The sequence below is a fragment of the Stigmatopora nigra genome, chromosome 14, assembly GCF_051989575.1.
Source record: "Stigmatopora nigra isolate UIUO_SnigA chromosome 14, RoL_Snig_1.1, whole genome shotgun sequence".
In the NCBI taxonomy this organism is placed as follows: Eukaryota; Metazoa; Chordata; class Actinopteri; order Syngnathiformes; family Syngnathidae; genus Stigmatopora; species Stigmatopora nigra.
The window spans coordinates 9,545,502-9,567,454 of NC_135521.1; the positions used below are offsets into that span (position 1 = coordinate 9,545,502).

A 21,953-nucleotide genomic window follows, 5' to 3' on the forward strand; every position below is an offset into this window, starting at 1 on the left:
AAGAGATCATGAATTGTCCATTTCCCTATAAATTTTCATCAGAATACTTTTAAAATCTAAAATTACCCTAAAATATAATCAAGAGTTTATGCCCCGTGTCCCTGTTTTCAGTGTATGGGGTCACAATGCGCAGCCATTCTTATTATTTATTTTTTCATGGCTTCACATAAATTGAATGCAGTTAATAGCAATATTTTTATTCAGCTGAGAAGGATGTGTGATAGTTAGTGCAGCATTTTTATTCCAGTGTTTACATTTTCTATCAGCATGATTATATGACAGAATTACAAAATTTACCAAAAAAAAAAACAATGATTATTTGATAATTGCAATGACAATAGATGTTATGAGTTTTCATTGTGATAATGGTGTGTTTTGGTCACTATCCAAAGTTTGTCTTTCATTTGTTAACTTTTTACTCCCTGTTTTAGAAGATCTAAGGAAATTGGAAAGATGAATATAGCTTACATTCACTTTTAAAATTATTAAAGTTTATTAGGATAAATAATTACTGAATACCTTGCACACACTTTTTTTTGGAAATAGGCTGAGTCTAGGCTGGAAATATAAAAAGGCACATTCACAAACACATGTTAGAATATCGTCAGAAAAGTTGCACTTGGTTGCTTAATTTGACACTTGAAGAGTGGACAGGTACTACAGAGACTCAACTGTATATAAATGCAATGTAAAAGTTCATTTATCATAATTAAACTGCTCCTTGTCGGCTCCTGCACCGATGTCACAATGAAAAGGGGCATGGGTAATAAACTGAAAAAAACTTTTTTTTTGCAGTTAGGAAACCATCATCAAAAGAAAAAGCCATTATTGTAAAAAAATACACTAAGTGAGCAAGACAAAAATGGATATCATCTGCAGTAAGTAAATTTTCCTCCTGAATACTAAGTTCATATGCTGTGAAAAATAGTTCTTCTGCCTCACATTTCTGAGCTTTGACCTTTGACTCCAGACCTATATTTCCTATGTGAAATGTGCATGTTCTCTATGTAGATTGGTTGAAGATCTCTAAATCATAGTGTCAAGTTGATTTTCATTTTTTTTATATTATATTTTTATATATATTTATAAGTGCCACTTTGCAAAAGTTAGTTAGGCAAAGTCCTGGCACACCCACAGCAAGATAGAGGACAACAATTCCAGGAGATAGAAGATAATTGCAAACACATATTAGAATTTAGATTTTGTGGATAAATATTTCCTTATTATTTTTACATGACAGATTATTAGATTATGGTAATAAAGGCAAATTGATTGCCAGTAAACAGTGCACAATTCCTATTGAATTTTGCTTGGCATAAGTCAACGCTAAAATGTATATTACAACTTTTAAGAATTTGTTATGTGACAAATGCACATATGAAACTGGTCTAGTGTGTATTGTATCGCTAAAAAAGTTGATTGTACATAGAATTGTGATCGTACCGTTTCTTTAAGTGGGAGTCACTACTTAAGTAATGTAAATTTCGATTTTACATGGAAGTTGGACGTATGGCCGGTGTGCTTATTTAGACATTCCGTCGAGCTGAATAAACTTAATCGGGAGAGTACCAAGTGTGGCCCCACAAGTGTCTTTAACATGTATGTAATGTCTCGTTGAGAGTTTACATGAACTAGTGCAGCTAGCTACCAGTTAAGTTGGCCTTCCATGTCATTTCTTGACGTTCGTTATTCAGCCTCGTGATATTGGTAAACCTAACATGACGTTCGGGTCGCTGGTTTGACAAGCGTGTGCCAGAGCGAATAAAAAGCCGCACATTTTGAGAACGAGCCAATGGAACTGCGAGTATTCTGACCATGGGCGGTCTTTCTCAGAAACAGTGCGTAGCGGGTTAGGTTGTTAGAAAGTTAATGGCTGGGGGAAAGAGAACCTCCTCAACCATAGCTTCGGGAGAGTTTCTGGATTCCCTGTAGTAAAACAACGCAAATAGCCTAAAAGGAAGAGCCTGGACGGAAGCTAAAATCAACAACTAGCTCGTTAACCCAAGTATCGTGAAAATAAGTATGCAGGATGAAGTAACCGGGACGGCAATGCTGACGGACGGCTTCGAGGACGAGATTGACTCGGTGACTCCTCGCTCCCCAGTGGCAGGGATGGGGGTAGGAGCGACACCAGGAGGAGTCGGGCTAGGGGGCATTGGTATCGGTGTGGGTGGAAAGAAAGTACGCTTATACGGGGAGCCTGGTGGGCCTTCCGCGGAAAGACTGGATTTCAAACTAGCGGCTGCGGCCGTCATCTCATCGGGTCCGGGATCCGGCAGCGACGAGGACGAGGTTTCCGAGGTAGCTGAGATGAGCTAAGCTAGTTAGCTAAGCCTTGCCAGAACGCAAGGCTACATTCCTCCTGCGCGAACTAGCGAGCTAACGTTAGCTTGCACTTGTTAGCCACATCCTCGCAGGCCGCTAGAATGACGTAAAATAAACCAGATCTTTTTCCAAACCGCGTGTCTATTCACTTGACGTGCCAAGTGAGTGTTTTATTCCGTTAACTTCGACAATGTGCTGACATATAGTCGTGTTCGTTGCCTCAAATGTTTTATTTATACGGTGCAGGCTTTAACTGCGGCCTAGTCAGGGTGGACGCAACGACGGCCTCGTTTGATGCTGTCGTCTCGATACCCTTTACCTTTACAAATTAGATCTTCGTATAACTTCCCACCTACAACAAATGCACGAGATCTGTAAAAAAATGTCATTTGATTGGTACATATTTTTGAATCAGCCCGGATTTCTGTTAAAAGAAGCCCGCTCGTCCCGCGTTCAACTTTGCGAGGGACTATATTATTCGTTTAGTGATTTAACTGCGAAACGGGTTTCGCTTGTTGATGTCATCATATGCCATATTTCGCCCTCGCCGTTGTAACATTGTTGTCAATATTTTGTCAACTACATTTTCTCAAGCGTAGTCTTGATGTGTAAGACAGTCGATCAACTTCCCATGTGCTGGCAGTCATAGCAGTACAGGTGTGATTGCATTTTCTCAACGCCTGCCAATAACCCACTGGCTCAATCAGGACCACAAATTCCTAATATCTAATGTCGAAATTTGACTATCATGGCTCTGACTTGACCAAATGATTCCAGGTATTATGTGGGTTATGTTTGATACTCAGATTGTCATTTGATATGTCAGAAAATAGGTGGTAAGTATTTGATTTAAAGCCTACCAGTTTCCTTCCCACTGAATTTTCTTGGTGAAGACTAATATCTTCTATAATTCAATTCATTACTATAATATCCCTTTTTATAACCCCCAAAATACTATCAGCAGGAGGTCTGTAATGACTAATTGCAGTTTTTAATCACTGTTCTCTTTGGCGGTCTTTATTTGCACAAAGTTGTAAGTACATTGTGCACAGGGGACTATTATCATCAACTTGTCATCTGATTTTCAAAATTTAATAATTTCTGGCAGTATATTTTCACTTAAAATTCCAGTAGGAAAAAAAAGGAGTCCCATATTGATAGGTAAAGAGAATTCAAAATAAACTTAATGTGTAGAAAAGAATAGATAAGGTAATGATGTCCCTTCAGTTAGCCAGACTAGTGTGTAAGCCTGAAGAGGAGAATTTGTTGTTTTACAGCAGTCGAGACTTCACTGCTGTGGGCAGTAGCTAAAATCTGAGCCCCAGGATTAAACAGATGCCATTCCAGGCCTTTCCAGCTCTCTGGATACCAACACTCTGGGAAGTGTAGTTCAATAGTGATGAATAGTGATGTCCATTGTTGGTTATAAAAGCTCTCATAGAACAACAACCCCTGCTAGGCGTAGCGCTCTTTGGCCTGTGGTGGATTTCCTTCATGTTGCCGAATGCTACGTTTGCATTCATTTATTGTAATGCCACCTTTTTTTCATGCACGGGTTGAATGTGCCCATTTGACAGAAAAAAAGTTTGCGTTGTTGCTTGGTCTAACTAAAAGCGACCATTTTTCATAGATGCACATCAATCACTAAGCTGCCAGGCCAATAGGATGCCCCTATGAAAGAAACCAAAAACACTGTCCCCTATTGTTATATTCAACAGGCCGAATTGTTGTAAACGGAGTCTCGCTCATTGGCTGTCATTGACAGCAATGGTATCCAACGGGCTAATTGCAATAATGATTGCACCATTTTGTTAACACAAAATACAGCATAGTTAAGTCTAATAAATATAAAATAACAGATATTACAAGTATTTAGTTCTCTACCTAATGAAATTTAACACCTGACATCTGTTAGATTAGTTCTCAGGTTCAAATACTAATTGTTTGAATAAAAAGAAACCATGTAAACCTACACAGCTGTGGTATTAATGGTTAGCTGCAATAGTCTTCTCAGATGAGACTCCACGTGTCCAAGTGTTGTATTTCTCGGGTGCATTGCTGCTGCCACTCTTAACCTTGTGCCCCCCTTCCTCCCATTGCTGTAAACAAACAAGGGCAGAAACCCCACTCTATTTTTCTATAGTAACGTTCTGTAATGTGATGTAAACATATAATTTTCCTCGAGCACATATCACTGTAATTTTATTACAAATGTATTTTGTGGAATGACGGGAATTGACCTTTGCCCTATTCTCTGGTTTTCAGGTGGAGTCATTCATTTTGGATCAGGAAGATCTGGATAACCCCATTATGAAGACAGCATCAGAGTTACTCTTGTCTAGTGCAACAGACGGCGTCGATTTGAGGACTGTCGATCCAGAAACACAGGCGCGACTTGAAGCACTATTAGAAGCTGCAGGTACATTAATAACATTTACCATATATTCATACATTTACATTTGTTCATGTGAAAATTAACTGCAACACCAGTGGTACTCCAGCAAACTATTTCTGCCCTTAATTTTAAGGACGATGACATCCGTTTTTCCTTCTATCTAATTTTGAATCTAAACAAGCAGGCTTTGTTTGTAGAATACCTCAAGGCAAAACTGCAAAAAAGAGCCTCTTCCGGTTCTGCAAGTGTCATTTCAAGGCAAAATTTCAATTTCATTTGGAGGTGTTGGGTAGTATGTAGAGTAAGCCATTAGACCAGCGTGCCCTGGCCTCATTTAGGCTATGAACATTATGAGGCAGATTAACCCCGCGACGAACTTGAGCCTACAACGTATCCAGAGGACCCGTGGCAACAAATAGTGGGTAATCTTTTCTCAGGCCTATTTGTCATAGACTGATTACTACAGAGAATGTTGTAACTTGAGTTCTTTTAAATAAGTTTTTTATGTTATGAAGGTTTTCTTCATTTTAGGCAAGGTCCAAACTCCCATCTTATATAGCAAGAAGAGAATACAGTTGTAGTAGTTTGATCATGTATGTTGTCCCTATAGGGGGACTAGACTAGGCCTTTGTACATGAGTCCTCCTATGAAAGATATAGGAAACATCAAAGACATGTAAAATCTGACAAAATAGCTCCAGACTTTTAAGGGTTAAACAGACATGCCAACAATACCTGAGGTAAATGAAGTAGACTTGATTGTGATATTGGCCTGATATCAAGAATGGGTATTTCTTTGGAAAATAGATTTTATTGAGGTTGCTGAAGTGGTAGCTACATGAAAGGGTCTGTCCACAACAGGTTACATTTTGCTCTAAAATGCCACGTCTTACCTATTCATTGTTACGTCCAGCTTGTCCAAAAGTAGTCGTTAGGTCTGTTTGTTTTAAAAAGGTGCAGCCTATTTGAAATTGTGTTCTAGCAATCGCTGGAATTTGTTTATAGTCGGTGAGTTTGGGCTTCTGCCCATAGACTGACTTGGAAAATGCGTACCGCCCAAATATCCAAAACATGGGCTTCACAAAAGGAAAACAGCAGCTGTCATGGGTGACGTCATTGGGCCTATGTCCAGTTCTTTCTCAGCTTTTCCTTCAATGATTGTTTGACCACTGAAGGTAGTGCTTGATGCTGGATTAGAGCTTCTGAGTTTCACTCATGATTAATCAGTTGGAACTTCATGAAAAAAATGATTTTGTTTGGTTTATTAGCCATGATTGCAGAGTGATAAAGTCATTAGCTACAGTTTGAACCCCCCCACCTTTTTTTAAAATTCAAATATTATTGTTATTCAATGTATTTTCCTGTTTAGGCCAATTTATGTTTTGCGGGACTTTGAATTTGTGTTAAACTCCTTTTTAATGTTTTCTATTGTTACAGACCACATGCTATTATTGACTTAAAGAGAAAAAAAAAAAAAAAAAAAAAAAAAAATATATATATATATATATATATATATATATATATATATATATATATATATATATATATATATATATATATATATATATAATTATTTTATACTGTGGCAAATATGTTACACTATATTTTTACGAAAAGAAAAAAAGCGTTTGATCATCAGTTTCTTCGTATTACATGGTTTACCATTAGAAATGAGTTGCATTGTGGGATATTGTCCTCATTTTGAGGTAGTGGTATCCATGGTGAATGCAAACAAGACCTGTGGTGCATAGTGAAAAATCAAAATGCCAATATGCAAGAAAGTAAAGAGGATCTACAGGTAACATTGCACCACAATCCCTTGGTGAAATATTTACCAGCAAACTCTTTAAGCACAGCAGAATGTGGAACCCAGGCAGTTTTTTAGCACACTCAGTGTGGATAATTTTCACTGCCTTCTTCCTTCCTTGTAGTTGCTCTATCTCTGTGGAAGTATTCGGACTTGTGCTTACAGTTGCATTTGTTAAGGACAGATTTTCTCAGTTGTCTTTTCTGCTGCGCCTCGGTTAAACCGCTTCATTGCGAAACTCCCTGAAAACATAGGAGAATGTATCAGTATTGACAGTGTTAGGGCGAGATGATTTGTTGTTTTTGGATCGAAATCTTAATTGCAGACAATACAATCAATCCTGAGATGACTAAAGGTTGACTCCCAACTAGTTCTGAACCTATTTCCTCATCTTTAACACTTGTATGTCCTCCTCTACTATTTTGCCATGCTCACAATCAGATGCATGTTATTGCATGACTTTGGCAAGGCACACGCATCAATCAGCCCGATTTGGTTTAGGGTGAAGAAATAGCCTCATTGATAGAGGCCTGCTTCTATAGAATTTCCAGTGAATGCTCCAACTCTAACGCAAACTAATTTTTAGTTTTGAGCCTAGTTCCAAATAACTTAAAATACATTATAGTGGTAAAACTTTTAAGATACTGAACGGTAGTTTTGTCTGAAACTGAAAATGAGGAAATCAAGCTAAAAAACAGAAATGGCCTTTCTGTTTAGACAAGTTGCAGACTGGAGAGCGCTACAACATTATCTATAAATGCGATACAAAACTGGTTTTGCGAGGTGTAAAACCTTTATCAAACTAAATGTAGGTCATCAGCAACAGTGGCTTTTCCCAAATGCTTTCTCTTTCCCCATTCACGCTACTTTGGCTCTTTTGACACGACAAATTCACAGATGCAGTGCACATGACTCACTCTTCTTCCAGCTGTGCTCTTTCTTTTCTTCATGCTGACCACTGTATCCAGTTTTGTTTTTCTCAAATCTTCACTGCCTGCTGCCATATTGCCCATGTATTTCACACGGGATTATGCTTGTAGCTAAAGTCCACATTACTGATCACCATTTGAGAACTGAATTATACATTAAGACAATAACTGGGCTTGAAGTGCCCTGGCAAAGCAACAGTCATTGTTGCTGTGGATAAACAAATGCCACATTTAAAAAAAAAAGTTCTAATTCACTTCCACTTTTGAAATTCTATTGTTAGTTAGCTATTTGCAAATTGTTGATTGACATTGATGAAAATAAATCCCAGTGTCATTTTCCTAAGTAAAATGCTAAATTAACATTAAAATAACACTGAACTCATTAATTTGCACAAAAATGACTTTAAAATCCAACCATTTTCCCCCTGTTTTATCGTGGAACTTTTTCAAAAATAAAAATTGCTCCTTTTGAGTGAATAAATAAGTATATAATTTATAAAAAGTTAATAAGCTGAATTTGCCAATGCATGGGAGGAAAGCATTAATATTTTATTTCAGTCTGTTTCTAGTTTTCTCACCATCCTTCCTATTGAGAACCCAATAACAGCCCCACTGTGTAATAATTTAGATAGTATTGAAGCAGTTTACTCAAAGTTCTAGTTATGGCAGTGTATTTTCTATCGTCAGTAGCGACGTGTGTGTCGTGACAAATCAAAATGACAATCACTCCTTAACTATAAACATTGGGGCGCCAAATTAATTTTACGAGCCCCGTGACGGAGTCGTCTCTAATGCTAATTATGTGTTGATATAATAAGACAAGATTGTGTGTGCTTTTAAAGGTCAGCCAAACCCATTAAAATGGCTGGGACTGAGGAGGTCGTCCTGTGAAGGTGTCTGTGTTTGAAGGAATATAGCAAAAATATGTACATTTACTAGTCTCACAGCTGTAGTTGGCTGGAAAAATTGTGCCAAATTTGAGGGGAATATAGAGCCCTGTTGTGTATTGAAATTAATAGAGTAAAAAAAGTTGAGCCAAATTAACAAATGCTTGTGTGTGTGTGTTTCTGTGTGTGCGTCCCCCCCCACCCCCCTGCCCCCTCTTTCTGTATGCTGCTACTAACCTTGGATTGGTTTGGCTGGACTGGACTTGCACCCTCGTCGGATCTGGTTTGGTTGTGCTCCCCTATGGTTTGCCTTGCCCTCTGCGCCTCTGCCGTATGGTGTCTTGCCAGGCATTGGTAAACTTTCCACTGCCGATGGTAAAGCTTTTGCAGATCCCGAAGTGCTGCGACGACTGACGTCATCTGTGAGTTGTGCCCTGGATGAGGCTGCAGCTGCGTTGACGCGTATGAGGGCCGAAAACACACTTAACGCTGGCCAAGCCGACAAGTATGTATCAGTATTATTTTTTGATTTTAAACACTTCACATGACAGATCCATAAAAGTTTTAGGTTCTCATGTTTCCTTGTTTACTTGTTCTTTCGCCACACTAAAGTATTTTTAAATTACCGCCCGTGTTTACCTATGTCATTGTCGTGGAAAATATGTGGAAACCTGATCCAACCTCATTTCTCAGAATTGTCTCATCATCAACGTCATATGCGTTATTACTATAATTTCAATTCGGCTTTTATAACAATTAAGGTTATTGTGTGTGTTCACCTGTCATTGTGGTAATTGCAGCAATCTGTTTGTTTTTAGCCGTAGTTTAGCGGAGGCGTGCTCAGATGGTGATGTCAATGCTGTGCGCAAACTGCTGGATGAGGGCCGAAGTGTCAACGAACACACGGAAGAAGGGGAGAGCCTCCTATGTCTAGCCTGCTCGGCTGGCTATTATGAACTTGCACAGGTACGTGAATTTGAATCCGAAGTGTATAATATCACATGCCCTCAAATGTTCTTATGTGATTATTTGCTTATTTTGACAATGTCTCAATAGCAGCGAATTGACAATTGGAACTTTTGGTATTTTCCTATATAGGTCTTGTTGGCCATGCACGCGAATGTGGAGGACAGAGGCTTAAAAGGGGATATATCGCCACTTATGGCAGCAGCCAGTGGAGGCTATGTGGACATTGTCAAGCTGCTCCTTGTACACGGAGCAGATGTAAACGCGCAATCCTCCACAGGTGAAACCTGCCTTTTTATAATTTTGACAATTTGCGATGTATTTCTTCTTACCTGGTTTTAATCTGCTTCTTGGCTTTTTGTACCCATAGGCAACACAGCTTTGACGTACGCATGTGCTGGCGGCTTTGTGGATGTGGTGAAGGTGCTACTCAAAGAGGGTGCTAACATCGAGGACCACAATGAAAACGGGCACACACCTCTCATGGAGGCAGCCAGTGCAGGCCATGTCGAGGTGGCTCGGGTACTCCTAGAGTATGGCGCTGGCATTAACACCCATTCGAATGAGTTCAAAGAGAGTGCTCTCACGCTTGCCTGCTACAAAGGTTGGAAACAAATTGATTACATTAGCATATTTAACAACTCTTACCCAAACCTGTTTAACCAAGCACTTTTACACCATGTAGGTCACTTGGATATGGTGCGCTTTCTGTTGGAGGCTGGCGCAGACCAAGAGCATAAGACTGATGAAATGCACACAGCACTGATGGAGGCCTGCATGGTGAGCATCTGACCACAATCTTTTACTTTCTTTGGGCCATTGACGTGTGCGAGTTGTTCTTATGTACAAATAACCAGTATACTGCTTTCAGCGGTAGTTACATATTCATTCAGATGCTTATCTCTGCATTCTCTGTGTGTCTCGCTGTCCCAGGATGGCCATGTGGAGGTGGCGCGGCTGCTGTTGGACAGCGGCGCGCAGGTCAACATGCCAGCAGATTCTTTTGAGTCACCACTTACCCTTGCAGCTTGTGGAGGACACGTGGAACTGGCAGCCTTGCTCATAGAGAGGGGAGCCAATTTGGAGGAGGTGCTTAAAAGACATCATTGAAAATATTTCCCACATAAAATATATCAATTGTCTTTCCATTTGTAATTAATTGTAGATTTATCATTTTTAATTTCTACACACCTTAGAAAATAAGAGTTAACTTGGTGGCACTCGGGTGTCCTGAATGAGAAAAGAAGGATCTCATTGTTTATGCTTCAATATGTAAATCAGCACTTAGATCATTTTCAGGCTAAAAGCCAGCAATTCAATGCTCAAGTACATGGCAATAAGATGGTTAAATACAATGTACAGGTGGTACCTTAATGTCTGATGAGGCTTTTTTATGTCCAGGTTAATGATGAGGGCTACACCCCATTAATGGAAGCTGCAAGAGAAGGCCATGAAGAGATGGTAGCGCTTCTACTTGCACAAGGTACTAAGATTTGCCATTAGGTGCTCAATTATTTCAGCATAAGTCCTACCATATTACCAATATTTTGTTTGGTGTAAAGACCCTCGTATAGCAATACGAATACATGCTAATGTTTATTTATCTTTTTCTTTCCAGGTGCTAACATCAACGCCCAGACAGAAGAGACACAGGAGACAGCGCTTACTCTAGCATGCTGCGGAGGCTTCTTGGAAGTGGCTGACTTTCTCATCAAAGCAGGGGCTGACATTGAGTTGGGCTGCTCTACTCCCCTCATGGAAGCAGCGCAGGAAGGCCATCTGGAGTTGGTCAAATATCTACTGGCAGCAGGTTCATGCACATAGCAAGACGACCATTGGAGCACTTTGAACCATTTTGTTATTGTGATTGTAAAAATTGTGTCATTTGCGTCTATTCAGGGGCAAACGTTCATGCCACCACAGCTACTGGTGATACAGCACTGACATACGCGTGTGAAAATGGTCACACAGATGTTGCGGATGTTCTCCTGCAGGCTGGAGCTAACCTGGTACTACATTTTTCCTGAAACAACTGCCAGTTTTACTTAACCCCAGAACATTTATTTGTGGTTCCAACTTTTGGAATATAATTATTCCTAATGGTAATTTGGTAAGAAAAATAATAGTAATTTGTTTTATTTCTATCGCAGGAACATGAGTCTGAAGGTGGACGGACACCCTTAATGAAAGCAGCAAGAGCGGGGCATCTCTGCACAGTACAGTTCCTTATCAGCAAAGGTGATTTTTTTTAAATTTTTTTAAATCTTTTTTTAATGTTGACAAAAACTTGGTTTGAATGGACTTCAATTTTTAGAAAACAAGGAAATATACAGCCAACATGTTTATTTTGTTTTAACTTTCCATTTACAGGGGCTAATGTGAATAGAACCACCGCCAATAATGATCACACAGTGGTGTCTCTGGCCTGTGCTGGAGGGCATTTGGCTGTTGTGGAGTTGTTGCTTGCTCATGGGGCGGATCCTACCCATAGACTCAAAGTAAGTGTTATAGTAATGTGTGTTTTCATGCATCAAAAGAAGAGCATTAACAATTATTGGGTCAAATACAAACTGTATTTTTTTTTCTTCTGTAGGATGGTTCGACCATGTTGATTGAAGCTGCTAAGGGTGGCCACACGAATGTCGTGTCCTACCTGTTGGACTATCCCAACAACATCCTTTCTGTCCCAGCCCCTGATCTCTCTCAGCTCACTCCCCCCTCTCAAGATGCGTCTCAGGTAAATCGAACAACAGTATTAATCAAGCATGTACAGTAGATTTCTCTGGGAAAAGAGAAGCCTGGTGTCCCGCTAGGCTTAAAAACATATTGGGGAAAATTGAATTACCGCTAATATTCACTTTCTCAAGGGGTCATGTGTAATTGGACATTCTAACTGAGAAAGTGACTCTAATTCGCCCTCAAAGTATTAGCTCTCCATTTTTTTAAGTTGTCTCTTGTAAAATTATAATCTGTGCTTGCAGGTTCCTCGTGTCCCATTCCAAGCTCTTGCTATGGTGGTTCCCCCTCAGGAGCCTGACCGGGCCCCATCGAACCTTACTACACCCCCACCTGTCTCAAGCAAAGGTATTGTGTGCCTATAGAAGATCTAACTTTTAAAAGTTTAGTGCTAATCAAAATAATAACTTTGTCCCTTGTTTTTTTTTCTCTCATTCAGGTGCCTCCAAACAGAGACAGGCAGCACTACAGCCTGGTGTCCCCAGCTCAGTTGGCCGGGGGACTGAAGCAGAGCCTTTGCCGCCCTTCCATCTTTGCCAGCCGCTGGAGTGCATTGTGGAGGAGACTGAGGGAAAACTGAATGAGCTAGGCCAGCGGATCAGCGCTATTGAAAAAGCCCAGCTTCAGTCGCTAGAACTTATCCAAGGGGAGCCACTCACCAAAGACAAAATTGAGGAGTTGAAGAAGAGTCGAGAAGAGCAGGTAATGCCTTTTTGTAAATTTTGTTTGAAAGCAGTACCTTGGCATGTTTGGTTACCGGTTTGTTGTCTTCTCAGGTTCAAAAGAAAAAGAAAATCTTGAAGGAGCTGCAGAAGGTAGAACGCCAGTTGCAGCTAAAAACACAGCAACAGTTCACCAAAGAATACATGGAAGCGAAGGGCTTAAAAGAAGAACAGGAGGCCGGACAGAGTCAAGGCCCGGGTCCAGGGCCTGGAGGTACATTTGTTCCTGGATCTCTTCCTCTCTCGCCAGCTGCCCTTGTACGCTCCAGCTCTGACACAGATGAAGAGGCCAACAAAGACGGGGAGCAAGATGAACTGCCCGGAGAAGATGATGAAGAGGTTAATTTTTTTAAAAAAGTCATACACATTTTTCAACACTATAATTATAACTGATGGATCATTGAGAGTGACGTCGGTTGTGACAATTGTATGATTTTTTTTGTTAACAATATGTATCCCAATGTTTACAATATGATGTCAACAGTAAAGAAAGCATTCAATTTTCAATTTAAATCTAATTCAGAAGCCAATGTCAACAACAAACCCTGTTCTCCCATGTATAAATTACCATACCTTTATCAGGACGAGGAAGATGACGACGATGATGATGATGACGACGACGAGGAAGATGAGGAAGAGGAGGAAGAAGAGGAAGAGGAAGGTTCCGATGATGAGGGAGATGTAGAAGAGGACGATTACACCAAGCTTCCTCAAGTGGGAACAATCCTCTGCAGAGATGGGCCACAGCAGCCACCACTGCCCCTCACACCACAGGCCCAGCCACCACCTCTGCCTCTCCAGGCTGCCTTCGTTCCCGTCCAGCCTTTGCCTGACTACAACCCCGCAGACTACCCGGGGAGCAGCAGTCCTGACCTTCAAAGGGTGCTTGTTGGACAGCAGATGCTTGGTCAACAGCAGCAGGTTCAAGGACAACAGTTGGCCGGCTTAGGGCCTGGAATGCTACCTCAGGCACCCGCAGACGGGCTCATGGTTGCTACACCTGCACAGACGCTAACAGATACTCTGGATGACATCATGGCAGGTCGGTGCCTGACTCGACCAAAAAGATCTGTGAAAATGAAGAACACTTATAGCCATAATTCAATGCTTCTTCTCCTAACTTTGTCTTTATTGGAATTTCAGCTGTGAGCAGCCGCGTGCCCATGCTGAACACAACCACCTCACCTACTCCCTTGTCACAACCACCTCCACAGGCATCTGGCAACGTCTCCTCACCACCATCTGTTCTACCCCTTTACCCCTCTGTTGATATTGATGCCCACGTAAGACACTTTTTATCAATGCACACATAGAATGCTCAATAATGATGAAAATTCTTTATCCCCACAGACGGAGAGTAACCATGACACCGCGCTGACTTTGGCCTGTGCTGGAGGACACGAGGAGTTGGTTTCTGTCCTTATTGCACGGGGAGCTAACATTGAGCACCGTGATAAGAAAGGTATGGTGGACCCTGCAAATGACATCAAAACCAGTGTTTAAGATGCATTCAGTATATAGAAGATTTAGGATGACACCTAAAAGATGGAAGGCATTGAGATTCATAAAACTAGGATGACAAGAAAGGGTCTTTGTACTTTAAGGCTGTTCTCAACATGTTGAATATTTATTTTTCATATTTTCTCTATTTGCATCTAGGTTTTACCCCTCTCATCCTGGCTGCCACCGCTGGTCATGTTGGTGTTGTGGAAGTGCTTCTCGACAAAGGGGGTGACATTGAGGCACAATCTGAGAGAACCAAAGACACACCTCTGTCCTTAGCCTGCTCGGGGGGACGACAGGAGGTACAATTACTTCAAGAAACTTCACTCACTTCATCATACTAATACGTCTTTCTCATTTTTTGAATCAGGTTGTTGAGTTGCTACTGCTGCGAGGAGCCAATAAAGAACACCGCAATGTTTCTGATTACACACCTTTAAGCCTTGCAGCGTCTGGCGGTTATGTCAACATCATCAAGATACTTCTCAATGCTGGAGCTGAAATCAACTCCCGGTGAGGGGCATCTACCTTAAGTTCCCAACTTCTCTTAATGGTTCATGATGACCATTTTAGATGTAATTTGGTGATAGCTTTATCTGAATATATTTTTTTTTGTTTCAAATGTCAACCAGGACTGGCAGCAAACTTGGAATCTCTCCTCTGATGCTGGCAGCAATGAATGGTCATGTTCCAGCAGTCAAGTTGTTGCTGGATATGGGCTCGGACATCAATGCCCAAATTGAGACCAACAGAAACACAGCTCTGACCTTAGCCTGCTTCCAGGGGCGGGCTGAGGTTGTAAGCCTGCTGCTTGACCGAAAGGCCAATGTTGAACATCGTGCAAAGGTGTTTTATTATTTGTGTGTTTGTTCTTTCAGTGTCTGTCTGCCACCGGTTAAATAATACTGTCAACTATTTTTATGCCAGTTTTACTAAGTTAACGTATGCCTCACTTTATGCAGACTGGGCTCACTCCTCTGATGGAAGCAGCCTCAGGAGGCTATGCCGAGGTGGGCCGTGTGCTCTTGGATAAAGGTGCGGATGTAAACGCACCGCCTGTTCCCTCATCAAGAGACACTGCTCTCACCATCGCTGCTGACAAAGGGCATTACAAGTTTTGTGAGCTGCTTATCAATAGGTGGGTATTGGATGTAAATCACATTTTTACTCCTATGATATTGGAGGAAAAATGGGAAAAATGTTTAAACTTGCACTAATTCCAAACACAGCTATTTTGAGATGCCAGTTAGACTCACATTGATACAATGTTTGACCACATGTCTCTGACCACTTAGTGCAATTACTGGCCTTGAGTTACCTTTTTTCTTCTCTTCATTGTTGTTCAGTTTAGCTTTTAATGCAATTGTAACTGTATTCATGTGACTCTTAATTCTGTCTCAATTTTACAGAGGGGCCCATATTGATGTACGTAACAAGAAAGGAAATACACCTCTCTGGCTGGCAGCTAATGGCGGCCATTTTGACGTGGTCCAGCTATTGGTGCATGCAAGCGCTGATGTGGATGCTGCTGACAACCGCAAGATTACCCCCCTCATGGCTGCTTATCGCAAGGTGCAGTGTTGTCACCATTAGTGATTTTTCTTTTATTTTTTATGATGTTGAACTTAAGAAGAACTTTAACCATTTACCTACGTGTTATAGGGTCATGTTAAAGTTGTCCAGTACCTTGTCAAGGAAGTCAACCAGTTCCCATCAGACATTGAGTGCATGAGATACATAGCCACGATTGCAGACAAGGTAGGCATTTACTTAATTTTAATTGACAGGGTACATCAAAGCATTACTTTGGCTTATCCTGAAAAAATGCAAGAAAAGTTCAGTTTTAAGAGACTTTTTTTCTCCGCAGGAGCTTTTGAAGAAGTGCCACCAATGCATGGAGACCATCGTCAAAGCCAAAGACCAACAAGCAGCTGAGGCCAACAAAAACGCAAGCATTCTCCTTAAGGAACTCGATCTGGAGAAGGTAATGACAGCCATGTGGCCCCACACAGTTGTAGTTCTCGTGTGAGCCAACCACAATTTTATGGATCTTCTTTGCAGTCCCGAGAGGAGAGCAAAAAGCAGGCTCTGGCTGCCAAGCGAGAAAAGCGCAAGGAGAAGCGCAAGAAGAAGAAGGAGGAACAGAAGAGGAAGCTGGAGGTGGAGGAAGGGCAAAAAGTGAAGGAGGATTCATCGGATATGCAGGAATTGAAGGAGGATTCTGCTGAAGGTGATTTTCAATGGCTAACGTTACAAATAGTAACACTTTCAACTTTGATTTTGTGTGGAGAGTGCCAAATGCAAGTGTATGATGACTCATGTTTCCCCAAGTGTGCATGCACTATAAGAATTATGCTGTAGATAAGATCCTATTAAACAAAAGTGATAACAGGGAAGTTACATGTGCTGCTTTTCCCCTTTTTTTTAGAATCAGAGGTTCCAATTGAGCCTCCCAGTGCAACTACCACGACCACCATTGGGATATCTGCCACCTCAACCACTTTCACAACAGCATTTGGTAAGAAGAGAGCAAGTGTAGCCACCACCATGAGTACCAACCGCAAGAACAAAAAGAACAAGACGAAGGAGACTCCCAATGAACCTATAATATTACAGGATCCCCAGGTGTGCCACTGTTTTGTATACAGTTTGTCCTTTTTGCATTTGACAGACCTGAATTTCACTTCAAATCCTTCTGACACTTACCAGGTTGCACTAGCACAACACAAGGCTGACAAGAACAAAATCCACGGTGAGCACCGAGGTGGAGGTGGTGTAGTGACGGGGGGAAACAGTGACTCGGACCCTCTGGACAGCACCGACTGTGCTAGTGAAAGCAGCAGCAGTGGTGGAAAGAGTCAGGAGCTTAACTACCTTCCTGACCTCACTTCATCGACTTCCTCCTCATCCTCTTCTTCTTCATCCTCCTCGGCCCCACCCCCAGGGCCCCCCCAAAACCAATCTATTGTGGTTGGCCCCGAAAAAAGACACTGTCCACAGCCTCCGTTAGAGAGCAAGGTGGACAAGGTCACAGTCTCCATCTCAAAACCAACACAGAGGTAAGTCAACCTTATATAACACTGTTGGAAATCAGTTGGGTTTTTTTTGTTATTGTTGTCTGATTTGACATGGATTGTATTCATTATTCCTCCACAGAGCTCCAGACATGAATGACTCCACATCACACTCTATGCCTTCCCCGTTCAAGACCATATCTCTCCCTGTTACCTCACCCAGCAGTAAGCTGAGTCTTACAAGCCCCAAGCGGGGACAGAAGAGAGAAGACGGTTGGAAGGAAGTTGTCAGAAGGTTTGTGTTTTTCTTTTTCTGTCCGTTTACCCCAAAGACATTTTGTTTACTGTATTTTGTTAACTTCCTTTGCAGATCTAAAAAGCTTTCTGTGCCAGCTTCTGTCGTGTCACGTATCATGGGTCGCGGCGGTTGCAACATCACGGCCATTCAAGATGTGACCGGAGCCCACATTGATGTAGACAAACAGAAGGACAAGAATGGTGAAAGGATGATCACCATAAGGTAGATAATTTTTTTTATACTAGGCATTGTCTTTCCCTTTTTGAACTAAATGATAATTATTTATGCAGTTTTATTAGGTTAGTTTGTAGCCTAATTGAGGTGCGCTTTGTTGTTGCAGAGGGGGGACAGAGTCCACACGTTATGCTGTCCAGTTGATCAATGCGCTAATCCAAGACCCCGCCAAAGAGCTGGAGGATCTGATTCCTCGCAATCACATCAGAGTACCGGGCTCCAAAGGATCCTCATCTTCCTATGGAAACAGCTCAGGGGGTGGTGGCGGTTCCAATTCCGGATCAAAGTCCCTCAGCTCACTGGTTACTTCGTCAGGCGTGTCGTTCCAGTCCTCTTCATCCGCATCCTCCTCCTCCTCCTCTCAGGCTGTAGGAAAAATGGGGAAAGGGCCGTCATCAAATGTCAGACAGCCTTTCCCGGTGTCATTGCCCCTCGCCTACGCTCACCCTCAGCTGGCCCTGCTGGCCGCTCAGACCATGCACCAGATCAGACACCCTCGGCTTCCCATGGCGCAGTTCGGTGGTACGTTCTCTCCTGCCGCCAGCACTTGGGGTCCCTTCCCTGTGCGCCCCGTGAGTCCCGGCAGCGCCAACAGTTCCCCTAAACATAACGGCGGCAGCGCGGCCGGCCCGGCCGGCCCGGCCAGATCCAATTCGACTCCCAGTGATCACAGCAACACCGCCAGCTCTGCGATCACCACCACTACCAATACCACCACGACAAGTGCTCCCACATCATCAGCTGCGCCAGCCTTGCCTCACACGCCCAACGCTACGCCGTACAATCCCCAGGTCAGCATCCCCACGCCCTCCTCGGTCAGGAAGCAACTCTTCGCCCCAGAGTCCAAATCTGCCGCCGCCGCTTCGGCGCCTGTCACCGCGACTAGCAGCAACAACACGGTACGAGGCACAGGGTCTCCCGCGCACCACTGTTCCGCTGCGGCTCCAGTTAATACTTCTCAGCAGCAGGTTGGAAACATCTCCCAAGCCACCATGCAGCAAGTGAAAGCGGAGCCCATTGCCGCTATGACGCCCGGAAAAGAGAAACCGCATCACGCCGAGAATCAGCCCGGGGCTATCGGCGACGGCATGGCTTCAGCAGGCTTTGCCGCAGCTGCTCTGTCTATGGCACCCAAACCGGAACCACGGCAGCAGTTGCCTACCCCAGCCTCCTCGGTTTCTTCAAACGAGGCTCCCCCGGCGCTCCTGAACTCCCAAAACAACTCTCACCTCTCCTCAATTCCCCCTTCTTCCCTCTCGCACAACGTCACACACCCTAACAACACGCTGCCACACTTCTCAGCGCCCGCGCCCAGAGTTTCCCATCGTATGCAGCCACCGGGGCCTTACTATTCCCTTCCTGAGCAACAGCAGATGCAGACGCAACAACAATCGCAGTCAGTCTTTGTGCCCTTCAATCCCCAACAAGAAAGCGTAAAACAGAGCCAAAATCAGACATCTCAGCCTACAAGTTTGACCGCTCAAGCTCAAAGCCAGGCACAAAGCTCCCTTCAGGTGTCCGGCAACCTTGGCATGATGAACGGTTCGCAGATTCAGCACGTACCTAACGCCGGCAAGCAAATGCCACCCAACTTTGGTCCTGCAGGCCTCTTCAATTTCAGCAGCATCTTTGATAATAATAACCAGGTACATCAAATATATATTCTCTCCATCCAATTAAAGTTGTGGCTATTACCATTGTGCTTCTATATTGACACTCATTGCTCACGTCGCAGGTGGGAAACAATCAGGTGTGGGGTGCTTGCCATCTTCCCGCTCGTTCGCCTCCAGAGCCATCGTACTCGGGCCCACCGGCCTTTGTCAACGTGGGGCAGATGGAGAGCATGATCCCACCACCACCTCCAGACAACTCCAAAGCTCCAGGCTACCGCTCTGCCTCTCAAAGGATGGTCAACAGCCCCATTGGTATGAATGAATTGCCATTTTATGATACCATCCATTCTAAGAGATTGTTTACCACCTTCACCCCACAGCTTTGACCAGCTATGCCACCAGTATCTCTGGGAGTCCGGTATATCTGCACGGCCATACGGGAGTAGGCACTCCTTCATTCAGCAGGCAGCACTTTTCCCCGCACCCGTGGAGTGCATCTACATCTGGTAGGAGTTACAAAATTGCTTTGTGTCGTGGGGAAATATATAGACTTGGCTTAACGACACCACACCCCTCAAAATGCGTCAATAAATCGTCGTCTTCCATTAGGCGAGTCTCAAGTTCAGCCTCCGTCGACAGTGTCAACTTCCAGCCTGTCCAATTCGGCGGTGGCGCCTCCGCCCCAGCCCAAGCAAGGCGTTTCCTCACAGCAAGATCGGAAGGTTCCTCCACCCATTGGCACGGAAAGACTGGCGAGGATCAGACAGACTGGCTCGGTCAACCCCCCGCTCCTCACCACCAGCTACACTGCCTCGGTCGGACAGGGTGGGATTTGGTCATTTGGCGTCGGCAGCGCTTCAGGTTAGAAAGGCTGTTTTATCTACCTAATCGTATAAATGTTAAGATTTTTTTTTGCCTGCTCTTGCTGAAACTGTGCCCTATTACAGAGGGGATGTCTGGTTGGTCCCAGCCACTGATGAGCAACCACATGATGCATCCCCAGCTGCAGGCGGAGCAGTCGGCCTTCTCTCAGCACCAGCCCATGGAGCAAGATGACACGGGTATTGCTAACCCAGCTAATAATTTCCACCAGGCTCAGCACATGCCCAACACATACTTGGACTTCCCAAAGGTAGGTGGCACAAAGCAATAACCTTGTTTTGAAAATATTGGATATGGATATGGTCGTGTTATAGCAGGCATGACAACTGACGGCGTACTTTCCTATAGTTAAAGTACTTTGTTTTTTTTTATCCCTCGTCCAGGGAATGCCCATGTCAATGTATGGAGGAACCATGCTGCCCCCTCATCCATCAATGGCAGAGGGGCCCGGCGGACCCATGTACAATGGTTTGCATACCGGTGACCCAGCGTGGAGCCCCATCATAAAAGTGGTCCCAAACAATGCAGATAATACTGACCCACAACAGCAGGTACTGTCTCATATTTGGCATGTGTGTGGAGTGCTTTCATGCCTTTTACCCACTAACCTTTTGCCTTCCAACCCCAGATGTGGCCAGGTACCTGGGCACCACACGTGAGCAACGTGCACCTGAATCACGTCAACTAGTTGGCGCTCGCCGCAATCGAAACAACACACAAACAGGCGTACCAATCAATGGATGATCCCAACCGATTTAAGGCAAAGAACAAACAAAAACGACATGATATCGACGCAACACGGATAAAGAAGTGAGAGTGCAGAGCAGAGGTTGAAGAATTGTATGTTCTCCCAAGCCCATTCTTGACGTGCCTATTTGAAATGAGAGAGAGGATAAAAATTGAGTGTCCTGATGATTCAAACAAAAGTTTCCTTCACCTGTTCAACAGGGACTGTTCTCTGCATAGTTAGCAATTTTGACTTAAACCCGCATACCGTTCTTTGGCTACAAGGGGCTGAACAAGAAGTAGCTATTTAAATCGGCTCAGAACTAGATGATGATTATCTAAAGAGAAATCAGAACCTTTTAGAGTGGTAAATACATGTATAATTGTTTACATACTAAAAAAAGGGTTAAAATGAGAGTAAATTTCATGTCGTATAGTGGCTCTACTTTATGTAGCCTGTATTAATGTGAAATATTTACCTTAATATTCAATAAAAAGATTGAAAAATATGTTTTTGGTGTAGTCTATTCTGATCCACAGTAGAATTAAATCACTTGGATTAGGGATTGCAGGCTTGCATGAGAGGACAATCTATTGTGGTTTTTGTCCAGAAATTTGGATGAATGAAGTCTAAGCCATGCGACCAAGTGGCATAGCAGCCATTTTGGGGTGTGGTCCATTTTTGCTGCTTGCACTAAAATGAATGGACTTCTAAAACGCATGCAAATCCTCTCACTTTCAAAGTAAAGCCATTTTACGTGCAACCCGCCATGCGGCATCAATGACTTTTATTATGAAACGTGATGCGGAAGTCCACATTTGTGGCCATCTTAGGACAGAGATCTCATGGCGTGCTTCAAGGTTAGTGATTTATTCTCATGGAATCATAACTGACTGACCCCAGATACTATGGGTTG

The 21,953-nt window shown here is 43.0% G+C and overlaps 1 protein-coding gene across 2 annotated transcripts; it reads left to right on the forward strand.

Annotated features, from left to right (window-relative positions):
• Window positions 1–1,825: 1,825 nt before the first annotated feature.
• On the forward strand, window positions 1,826–21,545 carry ankhd1 (ankyrin repeat and KH domain containing 1). Of its 2 annotated transcripts, none has more exons than XM_077732536.1 (39): window positions 1,826–2,301; window positions 4,591–4,744; window positions 8,691–8,847; window positions 9,161–9,308; window positions 9,441–9,588; window positions 9,679–9,912; window positions 9,994–10,088; window positions 10,242–10,397; window positions 10,710–10,791; window positions 10,927–11,118; window positions 11,208–11,317; window positions 11,459–11,546; window positions 11,679–11,806; window positions 11,902–12,045; window positions 12,290–12,392; window positions 12,484–12,746; window positions 12,821–13,105; window positions 13,349–13,808; window positions 13,910–14,049; window positions 14,117–14,228; window positions 14,426–14,571; window positions 14,640–14,782; window positions 14,902–15,115; window positions 15,232–15,407; window positions 15,679–15,841; window positions 15,932–16,027; window positions 16,137–16,253; window positions 16,331–16,499; window positions 16,698–16,894; window positions 16,979–17,328; window positions 17,426–17,578; window positions 17,654–17,803; window positions 17,922–19,461; window positions 19,551–19,740; window positions 19,809–19,934; window positions 20,038–20,289; window positions 20,376–20,560; window positions 20,694–20,861; window positions 20,939–21,545. In XM_077732536.1, the coding sequence occupies exons 1-39, from the start codon at window positions 2,023–2,025 to the stop codon at window positions 20,996–20,998; spliced, it is 8,073 nt and encodes a 2,690-aa protein (XP_077588662.1). In that variant the 5' UTR covers window positions 1,826–2,022; the 3' UTR covers window positions 20,999–21,545. The 2 variants fall into 2 exon arrangements, with proteins under 2 accessions (XP_077588662.1, XP_077588663.1); XM_077732537.1 differs by having other exon boundaries at window positions 20,068–20,289.
• The last annotated feature ends 408 nt before the right edge of the window (window positions 21,546–21,953 follow it).

What these genes read in the sequence shown, in the direction of transcription:
- ankhd1 (XM_077732536.1), top strand. Translation starts at nt 2,023, where the DNA reads ATGCAGGATGAAGTAACCGGGACGGCAATGCTGACGGACGGCTTCGAG. An exon ending in TGAGCACCGTGATAAGAAAG is followed by an intron (nt 14,229 to 14,425) that starts GTATGGTGGACC and finishes ATTTGCATCTAG; the next exon opens with GTTTTACCCCTCTCATCCTG. An exon ending in ATACTGACCCACAACAGCAG is followed by an intron (nt 20,862 to 20,938) that starts GTACTGTCTCAT and finishes TTCCAACCCCAG; the next exon opens with ATGTGGCCAGGTACCTGGGC.